Genomic DNA, 13,890 nt, shown 5'->3' on the forward strand with positions numbered 1-13,890 from the left:
GCCTCCTGCTGCCCGTTTGCGGTTTGCTAAAAACCTCAAACCACTGGTGTGCACCAGCCCATTCAAATACAATAGCCATGCGGATGCTGAGGCGGATGCGGCCGGCGGATCGCATCCAAATCCGCTCGGTGTGCACTGGCCAAAATTTCTGTCATCCGCACCCAAAACCGCTAGCGTTTTGTGGATCTGCTTGCGGTTTTGGTGTGCACTGGGCCTAACTGTACAGACATAAACAGCCGGCTATCAACACGCTACGTGTCGCTTAGCACGGTGATTGATTTATGGGGGCCAGCAGAGCGCAGGGGGGCCTGTAGGGGGAACTGTACAGCAACAGAGGCTGGGCATTATATGCAGACCCAGCCTCTGTGTGCAATTAGCATTCTTAAAACCCCCTCGGGTTCTCTTTAAGGGTCACCTGGTGAGTCCTTTAACTTTCTATTATGTCTCAGACACTGGCGGACATACGGCCATGTAGGCTGTGCAGCCTTCAGGGGCCCATTAAGTTCTGCCGGCAATTTTTTTTTTTACTTTTTTTTCCCCTCCGGGGGCCCAACTTCGATCCCTCCCTCCCTTCCTCACCTCAGAGCCCCCCCTCCTGTCATGAGCAATGGTGGAAGATTTAGCTACAGACTCCGGGCACCAGCAGAGCAGATGCTAGAGCACCAGCCGCTTGGTTCACACTGTCTCCTCCTCTGCAGTCTGCAATGCTGCTCGCACTACTTCCTGATTCAGTGCGAGCAGCAGAGGAGGAGACAGTGTGGACCAAGCGGCTGGTGCTCTAGTGTCTGCTCTGCTGGAGCCCGGAGCCTCCCCCACCAGGTAATTGATTCTACCCTCAAAGTCCCCCACCCCCCCGTCAATTGACTCTACCCTCCATTTCCCTCCCGGGCATTTGATTCTACCCTCCCTCCCCCCCCCCCCCCGGGCAGTTGATTCTACCCTCCCTCTCCCCCGGGCAATTGATTCTACCCTCCCACCAGGCAATCGATCTTACCCTGCCTCCCACCCCTACTGGGCAAACGATTCTATCCTCCCTCCAACCCCCACCAGGCAATCGATTCTACCCTCCCACCGCCACCAGGCAAACGATTCTACCCTCCCACCCCACCAGGCAATCGATTCTACCCTCCCTCCCCCTCCAGGCAATCGATTCTATCCTCCCTCCCACCAGGCAATCGATTCTACCCTCCCACCCCACCAGGCAATCGATTATACCCTCCCACCCCCACCAGACAATCGATCGATTCTACCCTCCCTTCGATCCCCACCAGGCAATCGATTCTACCCTCCCACCCCCACCAGGCAATCGATTCTACCCTCCCACCCCCTCCAGGCAATCGATTCTATCCTCCCTCCCACCAGGCAATCAATTCTACCCTCCCACCCCCACCAGGCAATCGATTCTACCCTCCCACCCCCACCAGGCAATCGATCGATACTACCCTCCCTTCGATCCCCACCAGGCAATCGATTCTACCCTCCCTCCCACACCCGCCAGGCAATCAATTCTACCCTCCCACCCCCACCAAGCAATCGATTCTACCCTCCCACCCCCACTAGGCAATCGATTCTACCCTCCCACCCCCACCAGGCAATCAATTCTACCAATGTAACCCTGTATGTGTGTCATTGCAACAGACACACACACCGAGGGTTAAATATGCATTTAGTTTTTGGAAAGTGCTACTGTAAAGAGAGCCTGCAGGTGCCACCAGGGGGAGCCCATTAGCAGAAAAGAGGAGAGAGAAGCTGGGCATGTGCAGGGGGAAATGGCAGTTGGGTTTTAGGAGTTGAAGGCTAGTGAGGGGGAGGAGCCTGAGAAGCTGTTGGGACCGAGTTGATGATGCAGCAAGAAATAAGTTTGGAGTCACGGTACAATACTCTACTGCAGCAAGAAATAAGACCAGGCATTGGTGAGGCATTCTGAGTAATGCAGAGGCACAGACAAGTGAGCACTTACTGAAAACTAAACTAAGGAAGAGAAGGAGAGCTGCAAATGTTACAGGAGAGGAGAGTGACCACTCACAACTACAGGCCAATAAAGAGCAGCGATACTGGAGAGATAAGCCAGAAGAGAAACAGTAAGCAATAAGAAAGAAAGACCAGGATATTACAATTTACCTAACGATTTTCCCGCCGATATACAGCAGATTCAATCACTGTGATCGAATCTGCTGTGAAATCGTTGCCCAAACTCAAACAATTGATTTCCGTTTGAAATCAAACGTTCCCGTCGAGCCGTCCGTGCGGAAGATTTTTCTCGATCGCCGGCGGGTCGGGAGTGCGTCTATAGCGGCGTTCGAATGCCCGACGCAATACAGCGGCAATACATTACCTGATCCGGCCGGCACGTATCCCCACTGTCACCGCTGCTCCGTCTCCGCGCTGGGCTCCGAGTCCAGCAGGCTTCACTTCTTCCTGTCCCGGCAGGAAGTTTAAACAGTAGAGCGCCCTCTACTGTTTAAACTTCCCTGGACAGAAAGAAGTGAAGCCACCCGGAACCCGGAGTCCAGCTGAGAGGAAGACAGCGGGGACACGTGCCGGAAGAGCAGGTAATGTATGCGGGGGAGGGGAGCAGCGGCAGCACCACCACAGATTGTGATCAGATTCATGCTGAAATCGATTTACAATCTGTTTGCAGTAAAGGCAGCCATACGATCCCTCTCTGATCAGATTCGATGAGAGAGGGATCTATCTGTTGGTCGAATCTGATGGCAAGTCGGCCAGTGTATGGCCACCTTAACAGAGAGAGATAACCGAGAACAGCAGAGACATAACAGTGACACAGGGACAGCAATGCATACAAGAGAGAAACAGAGAAACAAGTGACAGGATTACAGAAAAAGAGTGAAGACTGCAGTGCAGTGTCTGAAGAGATTGTGTGACAGCAGCTGGCAGACAAAATACAGAGGAGCCAGCCGTGCTTCTTATACATTAAGTGATCATTCACAATCATCAATTCAACATATTTTGTCTCATCCTGGATGTTGCTAGGTAACCGCCAGACATTTCTCTACTTTTCCTTCTGTCCCATGCAAAAATTCAGCTCCACCGCGGTGAAGAGGTGGCAGACAGTGGAGTGCTGTGTGAGGATAATTCTGGCAAGTTAATGCTAATAAACTGTACCACATATATGTTTCCTGAACTAGCCCTGATCCTAGCAGGCGGATGTATACAAGAGGCCTATCTACACTCATCTGCTAAGAGAAAGTTTATGAATGTGTTTTGTCACTAAACTATTTTATTCATATGATTTAATACAAATATTTCTTAAAAACAGCTTTATTGGTGTCTGGAGGATTTCTTTACAGTTCAAGCATTCTGGATGTGTTACACCCTCCCTCCCACCCCCACCAGGCAATCGATTCTACCCTCCCTCCCACCCCCACCAGGCAATCGATTCTACCCTTCCTCCCACCCCCACCAGGCAAACGATCTTACCCTCCCTCCCAGCCCCACCAGGCAATCGATTCTACCCTTCCTCCCACCCCCACCAGGCAAACGATCTTACCCTCCCTCCCACCCCCACCAGGCAATCGATCTTACATTCCCTCCCATCCCATGTATTTTCTGATCAGATATGCTACTGACATTGTGTGTTTTCTGATCAAATCTGCTGCAGACATTGTGTGTTTTCTGATCAAATCTGCTGCCGACATTGTGTATTTTCTGGTCAAATCTGCTGCCGACATTGTGACATGATTGAACGTGTTTTCTGCTCAAACCTGCCGACATGATTGAACCTGTTTTCTGGTCAAATCTGCCGACATGATTGAACCTGTTTTCTGGTCAAATCTGCCGACTTGATTGAACGTGTTTTCTGGTCAAATTTGCCGACATGATTGAACATGTTTTCTGGGCAAATCTGCCGACATGATTGCACGTGTTTTCTGGTCAAATCTGCCGACATGATTGAACGTGTTTTCTGGTCAAATCTGCCAACATGATTGAACGTGTTTTCTGGTCAAATCTGCCAACATGATTGAACGTGAACAGATCTGGTCCAAGCGAAGCAGTGCTTTTCAGCGCTGCTAGATTTGGGCGCAGCCGGCGCCTCCATAGACTAGAATAGGAATTACTTGTATCAGGCTCTCAGTGAGTAACGTCGGCGCCGTCAGAAGACTGAGCTGAAGTTGCTTTTAAAACACTATAATTCAGCCTCCAGCAATCGCTGGAAGCTGAATTATTTCATTACCCCACTATCCATGGTGGCCTGGAGGGGGAATAGTAATTAATACAGCGCGGACTTGTGCAGAAGCAGGATCAGCCATATACCGGCTGTATCCTGTGCCCAAGTCTACCGGCGCCGATTTCATATGCATGCAGTCCAAGATACTTTCTGCATGGAGTTTGTATGGTCTTCCAATGACCGCGTGGGTTTTCTCTGCATACATGCAAAAACGACGCCGGGAAATTTGGGTGCAGGGTGAAGCCAAAAAATAGCTTGGCAGCATTAATTACTATTGAAGCTAGAAAAAAAAATCACGGCAGCGTTAATCACTATTCCCCCTCCAGGCTGCCTTGGACTCTGGGAAAGACGAATTGCGCTGTCATTATAGTAATTTGGGCTCCGCCATTTGACAGTGCCCAAATTACTGCCTTAACGCCGCTATAGCTGTAATTCACATTCCGGCCTATGGGGGCGCAAGGTGCGCCTAAATTTCCCTGTGCCGTTTTGCGCTGTCTCGCTCCTGGTACCCACTGGTAGTGTTTTGCAATAGATCAAAAAGCGCTTATGATTTATGAAGTCATGCAAATCTGTGATTTTACCATCATTCCCCGAAATGCTATTGCAACTTTTAGCAGTCGCTCCACGATTGCAACACTGCAAATGGAAGCACCCCACAGGGTTACACTGTTGCAGATCGCCGTGATTGGCAAGTGCTGTAATGGCCCATACTCACGGGCTACAATTGTCGCCGCAACATGCGGCGCGCGCCGCACCCCGAACTGTCGCTGATGTCGCCGGGCGATTGGCGCGGTCAATCGCCTGGCGACAGTCGCCGCCGCAACTGTCGCTAGTCCGCGTGAGTACGTGGACTAGCGACAGCAACATAATTGCAAATAGACGGCGCTTCCGGTGGGGGGAGGGACAACAGCGACAGCTTCCGCCGCATCAGTTGCGTGTGTATGCGGAGGGACCTGGCGACGAGCTGTCGCCAGCATGTCGCGCACACGCTCCCGTGTGCTAGCGACATGCCAAAAAGTTGCCCGTGAGTATGGGCCATTAGAGTGCTGCCAGTGGGTCTTAGGGCATACTGGTAAGCTAATGAGTCAACCCCCCCCCCCTTTTAACACACACGTAAAATGGCTTTAAAGTGTAGGGGAAAAAAGAGCCCCTATGGGGTACTCACCATGGGTGGGGGAAGCCTCTAGAATCTCAGGAGGCTCCCGCTGTCTTCCTCCACTGCCCAGTTCTAGCGCCGAGACCTCGAAGCGCGGCCACACTGCAATTGCGCAGTAGCATGGACCAGATCAGGCTTGGCTTTTTCCACCGGAGCCCGAACGGGCACAATGTTATACTGCTACACACCTGCCACACAGTAAACGTCACACAGGTGGTACATTGCAGTGTAGAGAGTGACATTACATAGCGGCCATTACACCGCACCACAACACTGGGAACGTGGCCTAAAGTTTTGTTTTCAAAACATTTTATTGGAAGGTATAGCAGTTTATAATGTTATGCAGGTACAGTGGCGTAGCTTAGGAGCACTGGGCCCCAGTGTAAGTTTTACATTGGGTCCCCTCAAGCGCTCTAAACATAACAATTGATATGAAGAGCGGTTCGGAGCGGTTTTTAAAACGCTTGCTGGTGGAAAACTGCTTGGCTATTGTATGTCAATGGGATGGTGCACACCAGAGCGGTTCGTTTTTACCCTAAACGCAAACTCGGGTCCTGCAGCATTTTTTGGATAAGGATAAAATAGTTTAAAAACATCTTTATTCAAATAGACTTCAGAGTGATAGCAACGCGTTTCATGGGTTACATCCCGCTTCATCAGGCAATATGTGGAGCTAGGAGGAACAAATACACATGGTAGGAACTTATATAGTATCAAAAATGAGGTCCTGCATCATTTGATACTATAGAGGTTCCTACCATGATATTTTTCAGCGAATAACTGATCATGTGTCTACTTGTGGGAGGTAAGTAAGTCCACCACTTCCTCCCCCTTTTTAAACTATTTTATCCTTACCTGGCGCCTCTGTTTTGAACAACTATTTAATCTGAGTGTCCACCCTTGGTGGAGGAGTGTTAAACCCCTTCCTTCTACAGAGAGCGACATTTTTAACCCAAGTGGGGTCGGGTTTAATCTCCCCACCTGCCTACTGAGTGGTTACCAGAGGTAACCCACCTTTGTGAGTATATTCTCATATATTTACTCTTATGACCAATTGGTTTGACATACTGCACTATTGGGGCTCTCGATCTGCTTTGTTTTTCAAGTACTGCTGTAGTATGCACTACTAACTTACTCGCGCTCCCCCCAAAACGAACATCTGCTCCAATTGTCCCACTCTGGACTCTGCTAGGTCCAGTGACTTTGTAGGACGAGATCCCCGCACTTTCATTGGCCCAATAGGCTACCTGTCATTTCCCAGGCAGTCTTTTGGGCCAAAGAGCGGGGATCTCATCCTATCATCCCCCAAGTCAGCTAGCTTTTTGTACAAGCTGTTAGTCTGTATTTCTCCTTTCTGGCTCTCAGGGAAATTGCTGATGTTGATGCTGAAGATGTGTCTGACACTTCCCCTGCCCAGCGGATCAACTGTATACACATAACCATTGCAACAGGGATGTGAGCCCTCTGCTGCGCATGCGCACTGTCCCAGTTTGAAACATATTTTATGGCTCTTACATAAAATATATTTTAAAATATGTGGCGTTTATGGCTTTCTCAGCCAAAAAGGTTCATGACTCACCTTGCACCACTGGGTCCCCGTTTCAAATCCCAACCAGGGCACGATCTGCATGGAGTTTGTATGTTCTCCCCATGTCTGTGTTGGTTTCCTCCCGTATTCCAAAAATATGCAGATAAGTTAATTGGCTCCCCCCTAAAAGTTGGCCCTAGACTACGTTACATGCACTATAAGATACATACATAGACATATGACTATGGTAGGGATTAGATTGTGAGCACCTCTGAGGGACATGTAAGTGACAATACAATATACTCAGTACAGCGCTGTGGAAGATGTCGGCGCTACATAAATACTAAATAATAATGGATTGTAGACACCATTTTCTCCAAACCATACGCTCGGCTCTCCTTAAATGATGCGGCAGAAATACATATCAATTTTAGCATTATTACTTTGTTAATCTCCTCAGAAAATGTCAACACTATTAAATTGCATAATAATAGATATTAAATAATAGCTAATTACAGCAGAGAAAAAAATAAACTTTTGTTTTTAAAAGGAAGCTGTCCTAATAAAATAAATAATCATCATTATCAAACAGACTGTCCCCAAATTTCTGGACAGTTGGCAAACCTGCCACTCACTCCCCCCTCCCAGCTCCTCTCCCCCCCCCCCCCCCCCCCCCCCCAATCCAAAAGCTGCCAGCCTGCCCCTGCTAGCTGAGCAGTGGATTCTAACAAGAGCAGCCTGTCTATGTGAGAAGGGCACAGCTGCAGCAGTCGCCTCTCCCATTGGTTCCCAGCAGCGGTGGTAACACTTCCCATTGCTGGCTGGGGAGGGGTGAGCAGCAGGAACGGTGTCCAGTGCCAGGCTCTGCGTACAGACACCAAGGAGAGCTCCCCGCACTCACTCCCCTACATACACCCAGGAAGGCAGCGCAGACAGGGGTGGGGGGGGGGAGAGGCTACAGCCCCGGAGCATTGTGTGTGCAGAGGAGAGAGCCTGCCTATCGCGAGAGTGTCCTCTTACCAACCTGCTCCAACAACACAGCGCTGCTAGGCTGCCACTAACACAGCCAGAGAGAGAGAGAGGAGGTGACACCAGCAGCCACATCTGGGGATCTCCATGAAACCGCAGGATCCCCACAAACTCTGGGCTTTACACCACACTCCAGCCCCTGGAGCAGCCTGTAAGTACCCCTTTGCCTGTGCCTGCTGTACCCCCCTCTGATGATCTCATGCTCATCCCAAGGAAGGGGGGGATGGGGGGGAGAGGGGGTCTGTCTTCTGTTTTTTTTTTTTTTTCAACTAGATGAGACAAGTTTGCTGTCCCCATCTGGACTATGGCTAATCCTGCACCCTGGGGACTGTCGCCAGAGACACAAACAAGAGGGACTGCCTTGAGATCTAACAGCAGCAGCACCAGCAGCAGCAGCTTGGCAGAGCAAGTTGGTTTGCATAGGTCATCTTGTGTTGCATGGAGGGAGGGGGGTAGTTATTTCATTTTATATTATTTCATCTATGTGGTTTGGGAAGTACAGGAGCTGCAGCAACTTTTGAAGGGGGGGGGGGTGTTGCTGGAGCCGTGGGAAAGGAGCAGTGATCCAGCAGGCTGGGATTGGCAGCAGGACACGGTGAGATGAGCCGGCGGGGGGGTGTTTGCGGATACAATGAGGTCTGTCTGCACTTCCTTAAACTCTCAGCAACCTGCTGCAGTCACAGGAGCACCGGCAGGCCTGGCCACTGTCTGCAGAGGTCACAGCCAGGCTCCCCCCTGACCTCAGCCCGGGGAGGGGGGCTCATCAGAGGGCTTTTGTAGCACATCTACTATAGATTAGATCGATAGATCAGGGTGGTTTTTTTTTATTTGTTTTTTTAGACAAGTTAATGTACTTTTTGGCAGCACTTTTCAGTTTGATACATAGTATCCTATAGAGTAGGGATTGCATGGTGAGCCCCTCTGAGGCATATTGAAGTGACAGGACTGTAGAAATATGCACTTGACTATGTAAGTGCTGGGGAAGGTGTCAGCGCTGTACGAATGCTAGGAACGCACGATGCAACTTTGGGAATTGGATGATTATTATCGATCTGTTTCTGATCGATAAAGGAATCGATTTTGCAAAGTTTCCTGAAAATCGATCTTTTTATCGATCAGGAGCAGTTTGCATGTGTACACGTGCTACAACTATCCCGTCAGATCACCCGTCGATCGGACGGTAAATTGCATCGTGTGTTCCCAGCATTAAGACGGCCCTACTCTGTACAATTTGTTGTTGCTCATTCAGACATTCGATTAGACAAAAACACCTGTTATGCACCACGAACAACATTACGCAATCAGCAGTGGTTGTTCTTGGTGAGGTCGATTTCAGTGTGGTTGTATAGTGAATGGCTGGCTTAACACTAGTAATGAGGCTGTGTAGTAAACCAGAGACTGAATGCCTGGCCATACATGTAACAAGTCAATCACTGATTACTTTGATTACATCTGCCCAACATCTGTTAACCCCATCATGCATAATCGATTGGAGCAGTGTATCGATGAAAAGTGTGATTTCTGTGTGTGTTTGGAGGGGGGGGGGGGGTTCAGCAGTGGATCAATGGGTTTATATCATTGCTTTGCGTCCAGCTGTGCAACCTTTGCACAATAGATTTCTGCTAAAATGTATCAAAACAGAGCGCGGTGTAGAAACCGATTGCTATCTTGGCATATCAGATTTTAATTGACCTGTGTATGGCTAGCTCTTAACTGTTTTTGGCAATCACCTTGTGCAAACAGTTTAATGTTATTACATTTTTATTTTAGATAGGTATTAAAAACATATTTCAAATTAAATTGATTATTATGCTAGTTTATATTCTTATTGAAGCAACATAAGACACTATATCATAAATCATTAATAACACAATTAGGCTGTTAATAAGTTGCAGCCCCCCACAGCAGTGTGAGTTATAAATGAAATAACACTGCCCCTGGAAATCAGAATCATTAGGGTATCCTTTAATACTCTGTGGCAGATTAATCTGAAGCTCATAAATAAACAGCATGCTTTGGCTATTGTTGCTCCCTCCCCCCACCTCTAGCAGTTGTTCAGAAATAAGTTCTGCTCTGTCTGGTGCAGTTGCAAAGGTCCCCTGTCTTGCACAGAAGTTGCAAAGTGTACCTGTTCCTCTCTGAGTTATGTTAAAAGTCACTAGACGTGTCCTTGCCTGGTCTGACCAGCAGCTGCAGCCATGTAATCGATGGCTATAAATGGGGAAGTTGGAGAAGGCAGCGAGCGAGCGGCCTGGTTGGCTGGTAGCTAGATTTGCAGTAACATATGGCATTAAGAGGCGCACAGCTGGAGGTAGCGCTTCCATCGTAGTGAAGTCAGAGCAGCTGACTTTCCAGCTTGCTGTGTAATTAGCAAAGCCAGTTCTTTCCCTGCCTCCTCCTCCTTCACACTCACACACTGACACAGGGACACACTGCTGCCTCTGTCTCTGCTGCTGCTCAACGCTGCCTGTCTTCTGCCTCAAGACCCTTGTTGCAAGACCACAGAGCCATGGCAGATAAATCAGTCTCACCCTAAAAGCCCCTGGGGCATACCCCATCAACTGTTACAGCCTTTTGTTGCTGTGGGGGGGGGGAAGGTAAGACAGCATTGGAAGGCTAATACTTGTCACTTTCTCAGCACTTTAAAGGCACTTCTTTCTACACTCAGTTGTTTTAGAAATTTTATTTTTAGGCAAATATTTTGAACCGTCTGTCTTAGAAATCTGCTTTTTGTTATCCTATGTTCACTGTGTGTGGTTGTTTCTGCTGTAGTTATATGCTAAACTGTGGTAACCCTTAGCAACCTATTGCAAGTTTAGCCACTGCTTTTCTGACTGAAGTAGCTATGGAATACCACACCACAGATGTGTTGCACTGCTGGTAGCCATGAGGGGGATAAGGCTTTACCTGTGCACTTTTTTATGGTTAGTTTGTGTTTCATCATTGCTGCTGTTTTTATTAATCTAAACCTGCCTCTGTAACCGAGGTCTTAGCCTAGTCCGTACAAGTTGAAAGGAAGTTTGAGAAAGCTGCCAAGGTTTCTGTTTAAAAGCCAGCAGTTACCATAACTACTTACTGCCTCTGCCTGGCTGCACTGACCGACAGGGACAAAGCTTTGAAAACTGCCTCCTGGAAGCCATTGTTTATTTAAAATCTAGTTTTTCCTGTTCTTAGCAGGTGCAGTTAAATGAGAGGCCGGCCTGAAAATATGCAGCTAGCTGTAGACCGAGGGAATTGTACACTGGATCTTGTGTGCTGGCCTTTTTTTAATCTGTGTTTTTATTTCATTTTTCTGCTGTTGTTGTGCCTTTTTTCTGTGCGTTGCTTTTAGCCTTGCTTTGTACTGCAGCTGTTAAGAGGATTTGAGTTTACAGTAACGATCAAGTTTTTCCTGTTTCTAAACAGGTTATGAAGGAAGAATGGAGTTTCCAGACCATAGCCGACAGTTGCTGCAGTGTCTGAGTCAGCAGCGTCACCAAGGATTCTTGTGCGACTGCACGGTCTTAGTTGGGGAAGCTCGATTCCAAGCGCACAGGGCTGTCCTAGCCTCCTGCAGCATGTACTTCCATCTTTTCTACAGGGACCAGCTAGACAAAAGGGACATTGTCCATCTGAACAGTGACATTGTCACGGCTCCAGCCTTTAGCCTGCTGCTTCAGTTTATGTACGAAGGCAAGCTAGAATTCAACAACCTCCCGGTGGAGGACGTGTTAGCCGCTGCGAGCTACCTCCACATGTATGACATTGTCAAAGTGTGCAAGGGCAAGCTTAAAGATAAAGAAATGAACTGTGGGGAGAAAAACGTAGACGAGGGGTCCGACTTGGAGAAAGAGGACAGCTTTTCCGAGCCTGACGGGCCACCGGCGCCGCCGGCGCAAGAAGCTGAGAATAAAGACAAAAACTTTGTGGCGGAGAAGCCCGTTTGGAAGGAAAAGCAGGGCAGTATGTCTGGTTGGTCGCCCGATTTGATAGGTGTCAATTCAGTTTCGACTGAGGCTGTGTCGTGTAAGACAGCAGCTGGAACAACAAAACCCTGTGTCAATAGTTCTCCGTGCCCTTTGTCCCAGAGATCTGCTAACCATACGCACCCTTCAAGTGATGGGGATTGTGCTCTGGACTTGTCTTTCAAGCCTGTGTCTGGGAGAGATTCCTTACACCCCTCCTACGTCTTTGGACAGCTGGCTTCCGACAGCCAGCAGCAGGGCACTGTGCCACTTGTTAAAGATGAACAAGACTTGCTGTCAGAACAGGAGGACAGTGAGGCAAAGAGTCCAAAGAGTCAGCACGTCGGGAACTCTGCCAAAAGCCTCATGACGGGGCTAGGACACATGTTCGCAGGAAATGGAAATGCTCACGTTCGGGAGGAGGACTTGTACCACGACCGCGATGAGAGCGAGGACGACATGGATTCCTCAGATATTTCCACCTCAGGTGTCCTCATGTCCCCCGGGCAAATTTGCATTTGTCCCTTGTGTAGTAAAGTGTTCCCAAGCCCGCACGTCCTTCAGCTGCACCTCAGCTCTCACTTCCGAGACCGCGACGGCTCCCGCATCAAGATGTCCCCGGACGGCTCTGTCCCCACCTGCACCATCTGCGGCAAAACGTTCTCCTGTATGTACACGTTAAAGAGACACGAACGCACGCACTCTGGCGAAAAGCCGTACACATGTGGCCAGTGCGGCAAGAGCTTCCAATATTCACACAATCTCAGCCGGCACGCGGTGGTCCACACCAGGGAAAAGCCGCACGCGTGCAAATGGTGCGAGAGACGGTTTACCCAGTCAGGTGACTTGTACAGACACATTCGTAAGTTTCACTGTGGCCTAGTGAAGTCCTTGGTTGTCTAGTTATAAATATGGGCTGATCCAGTAAGTCCAAAAGCCACAGGTGGTGCGTGGTAACTCATAGCAACCCAGCAGATCTATTACTGACTTTAACTTCAGTAAAGCAAGGTCTCCTTGGATTCTATGGGATACAAAACTTTGCACTCCATTGTGGCTTGGCTAGGCTTTACTGAATGAGCCTAGTAATGTTTATTTTTGATCATAAAAAACAGTTGGTCCCTCCTAAATGATCAAATTCTAGCACTCGTACCACATATCCTGCTGCAGAAGTGCCTCCTTCCACTCTGTAGTGTAACTCTAAACGCCATCCTTGTATATTCCACAGCAAAGTAGCCACACCGGCAGATTTAAGTGGTCTTTATCATCTGTCCTGTATCTTCAGGCATGTGCAGGCTCTTGAAGTGTGCCGAGTGGGAAATGTTCAGCTTGTGTTTGCTATGGAGGGATAACAAGTAGCACTAACTGGCATGTACGATTGGATACAAACCGTAGTAGCGCAAAGAAACCAACCCATAATCCTCCAGGTAAACAGAGTAAGCCTAAGTCTCACACTCGAGTGTTTAATTACTAAAGAAAAACAACAAAACAAATACTTTATTTTCAAAAACAGCAGTTCTGGCCACAAGTGCTTTTGTCAGCATTGATGGGTTAAAGAATACCCGAGGTGATGTGTGACATGATGATATAGACATGTGCATGTACAGTGCCTAGCACACAAATAACTATGCTGTGTTCCTTTTTTCTTTCTCTGTCTGAAAGAGTTAAATATCAGGTATGTAAGTGGCTAAAGGGGCCCATACACTCAGCCGATTTTCTGGCCGACCGATCGATCCCGATCGATCGATCGATAGATCCCAATCGACCGATCGACGGCCGATTTCGATCGATTTCGATGGATTTCCATCGAACTGGCAGGGTGGAAAATTTAGGTCGATCTGATGAGATTGCTTATCAGTTTGCATTGGCCTTAATGGAAATCTGATGGCAAAAAAATGCCATCAGATCGAATTGCAATAGATTTCAAACTGAAATCTATTGGAATTCTATCCTGGTAAAAAATGTTCTAAAAACGCATCAGATAGATCATCAGATGCATTTCTTATCTATCTGCTGCCAATCTGACGAGTGTATGGGCACCTTAACT

At 48.4% G+C, this 13,890-nt stretch overlaps 1 protein-coding gene across 2 annotated transcripts; it reads left to right on the forward strand.

The window, feature by feature from the left end:
* The first annotated feature begins 1,824 nt into the window (after nt 1-1,824).
* Nucleotides 1,825-13,416, forward strand: ZBTB42 (zinc finger and BTB domain containing 42). Of its 2 annotated transcripts, none has more exons than XM_068252042.1 (2): nt 1,825-2,081; nt 11,308-13,416. In XM_068252042.1, the coding sequence occupies exons 1-2, from the start codon at nt 1,997-1,999 to the stop codon at nt 12,747-12,749; spliced, it is 1,527 nt and encodes a 508-aa protein (XP_068108143.1). In that variant the 5' UTR covers nt 1,825-1,996; the 3' UTR covers nt 12,750-13,416. The 2 variants fall into 2 exon arrangements, with proteins under 2 accessions (XP_068108143.1, XP_068108144.1); XM_068252043.1 differs by lacking the exon at nt 1,825-2,081 and adding an exon at nt 7,953-8,053.
* The last annotated feature ends 474 nt before the right edge of the window (nt 13,417-13,890 follow it).

Source organism: Hyperolius riggenbachi, chromosome 9, assembly GCF_040937935.1.
Source record: "Hyperolius riggenbachi isolate aHypRig1 chromosome 9, aHypRig1.pri, whole genome shotgun sequence".
NCBI classification, from domain to species: domain Eukaryota; kingdom Metazoa; phylum Chordata; class Amphibia; order Anura; family Hyperoliidae; genus Hyperolius; species Hyperolius riggenbachi.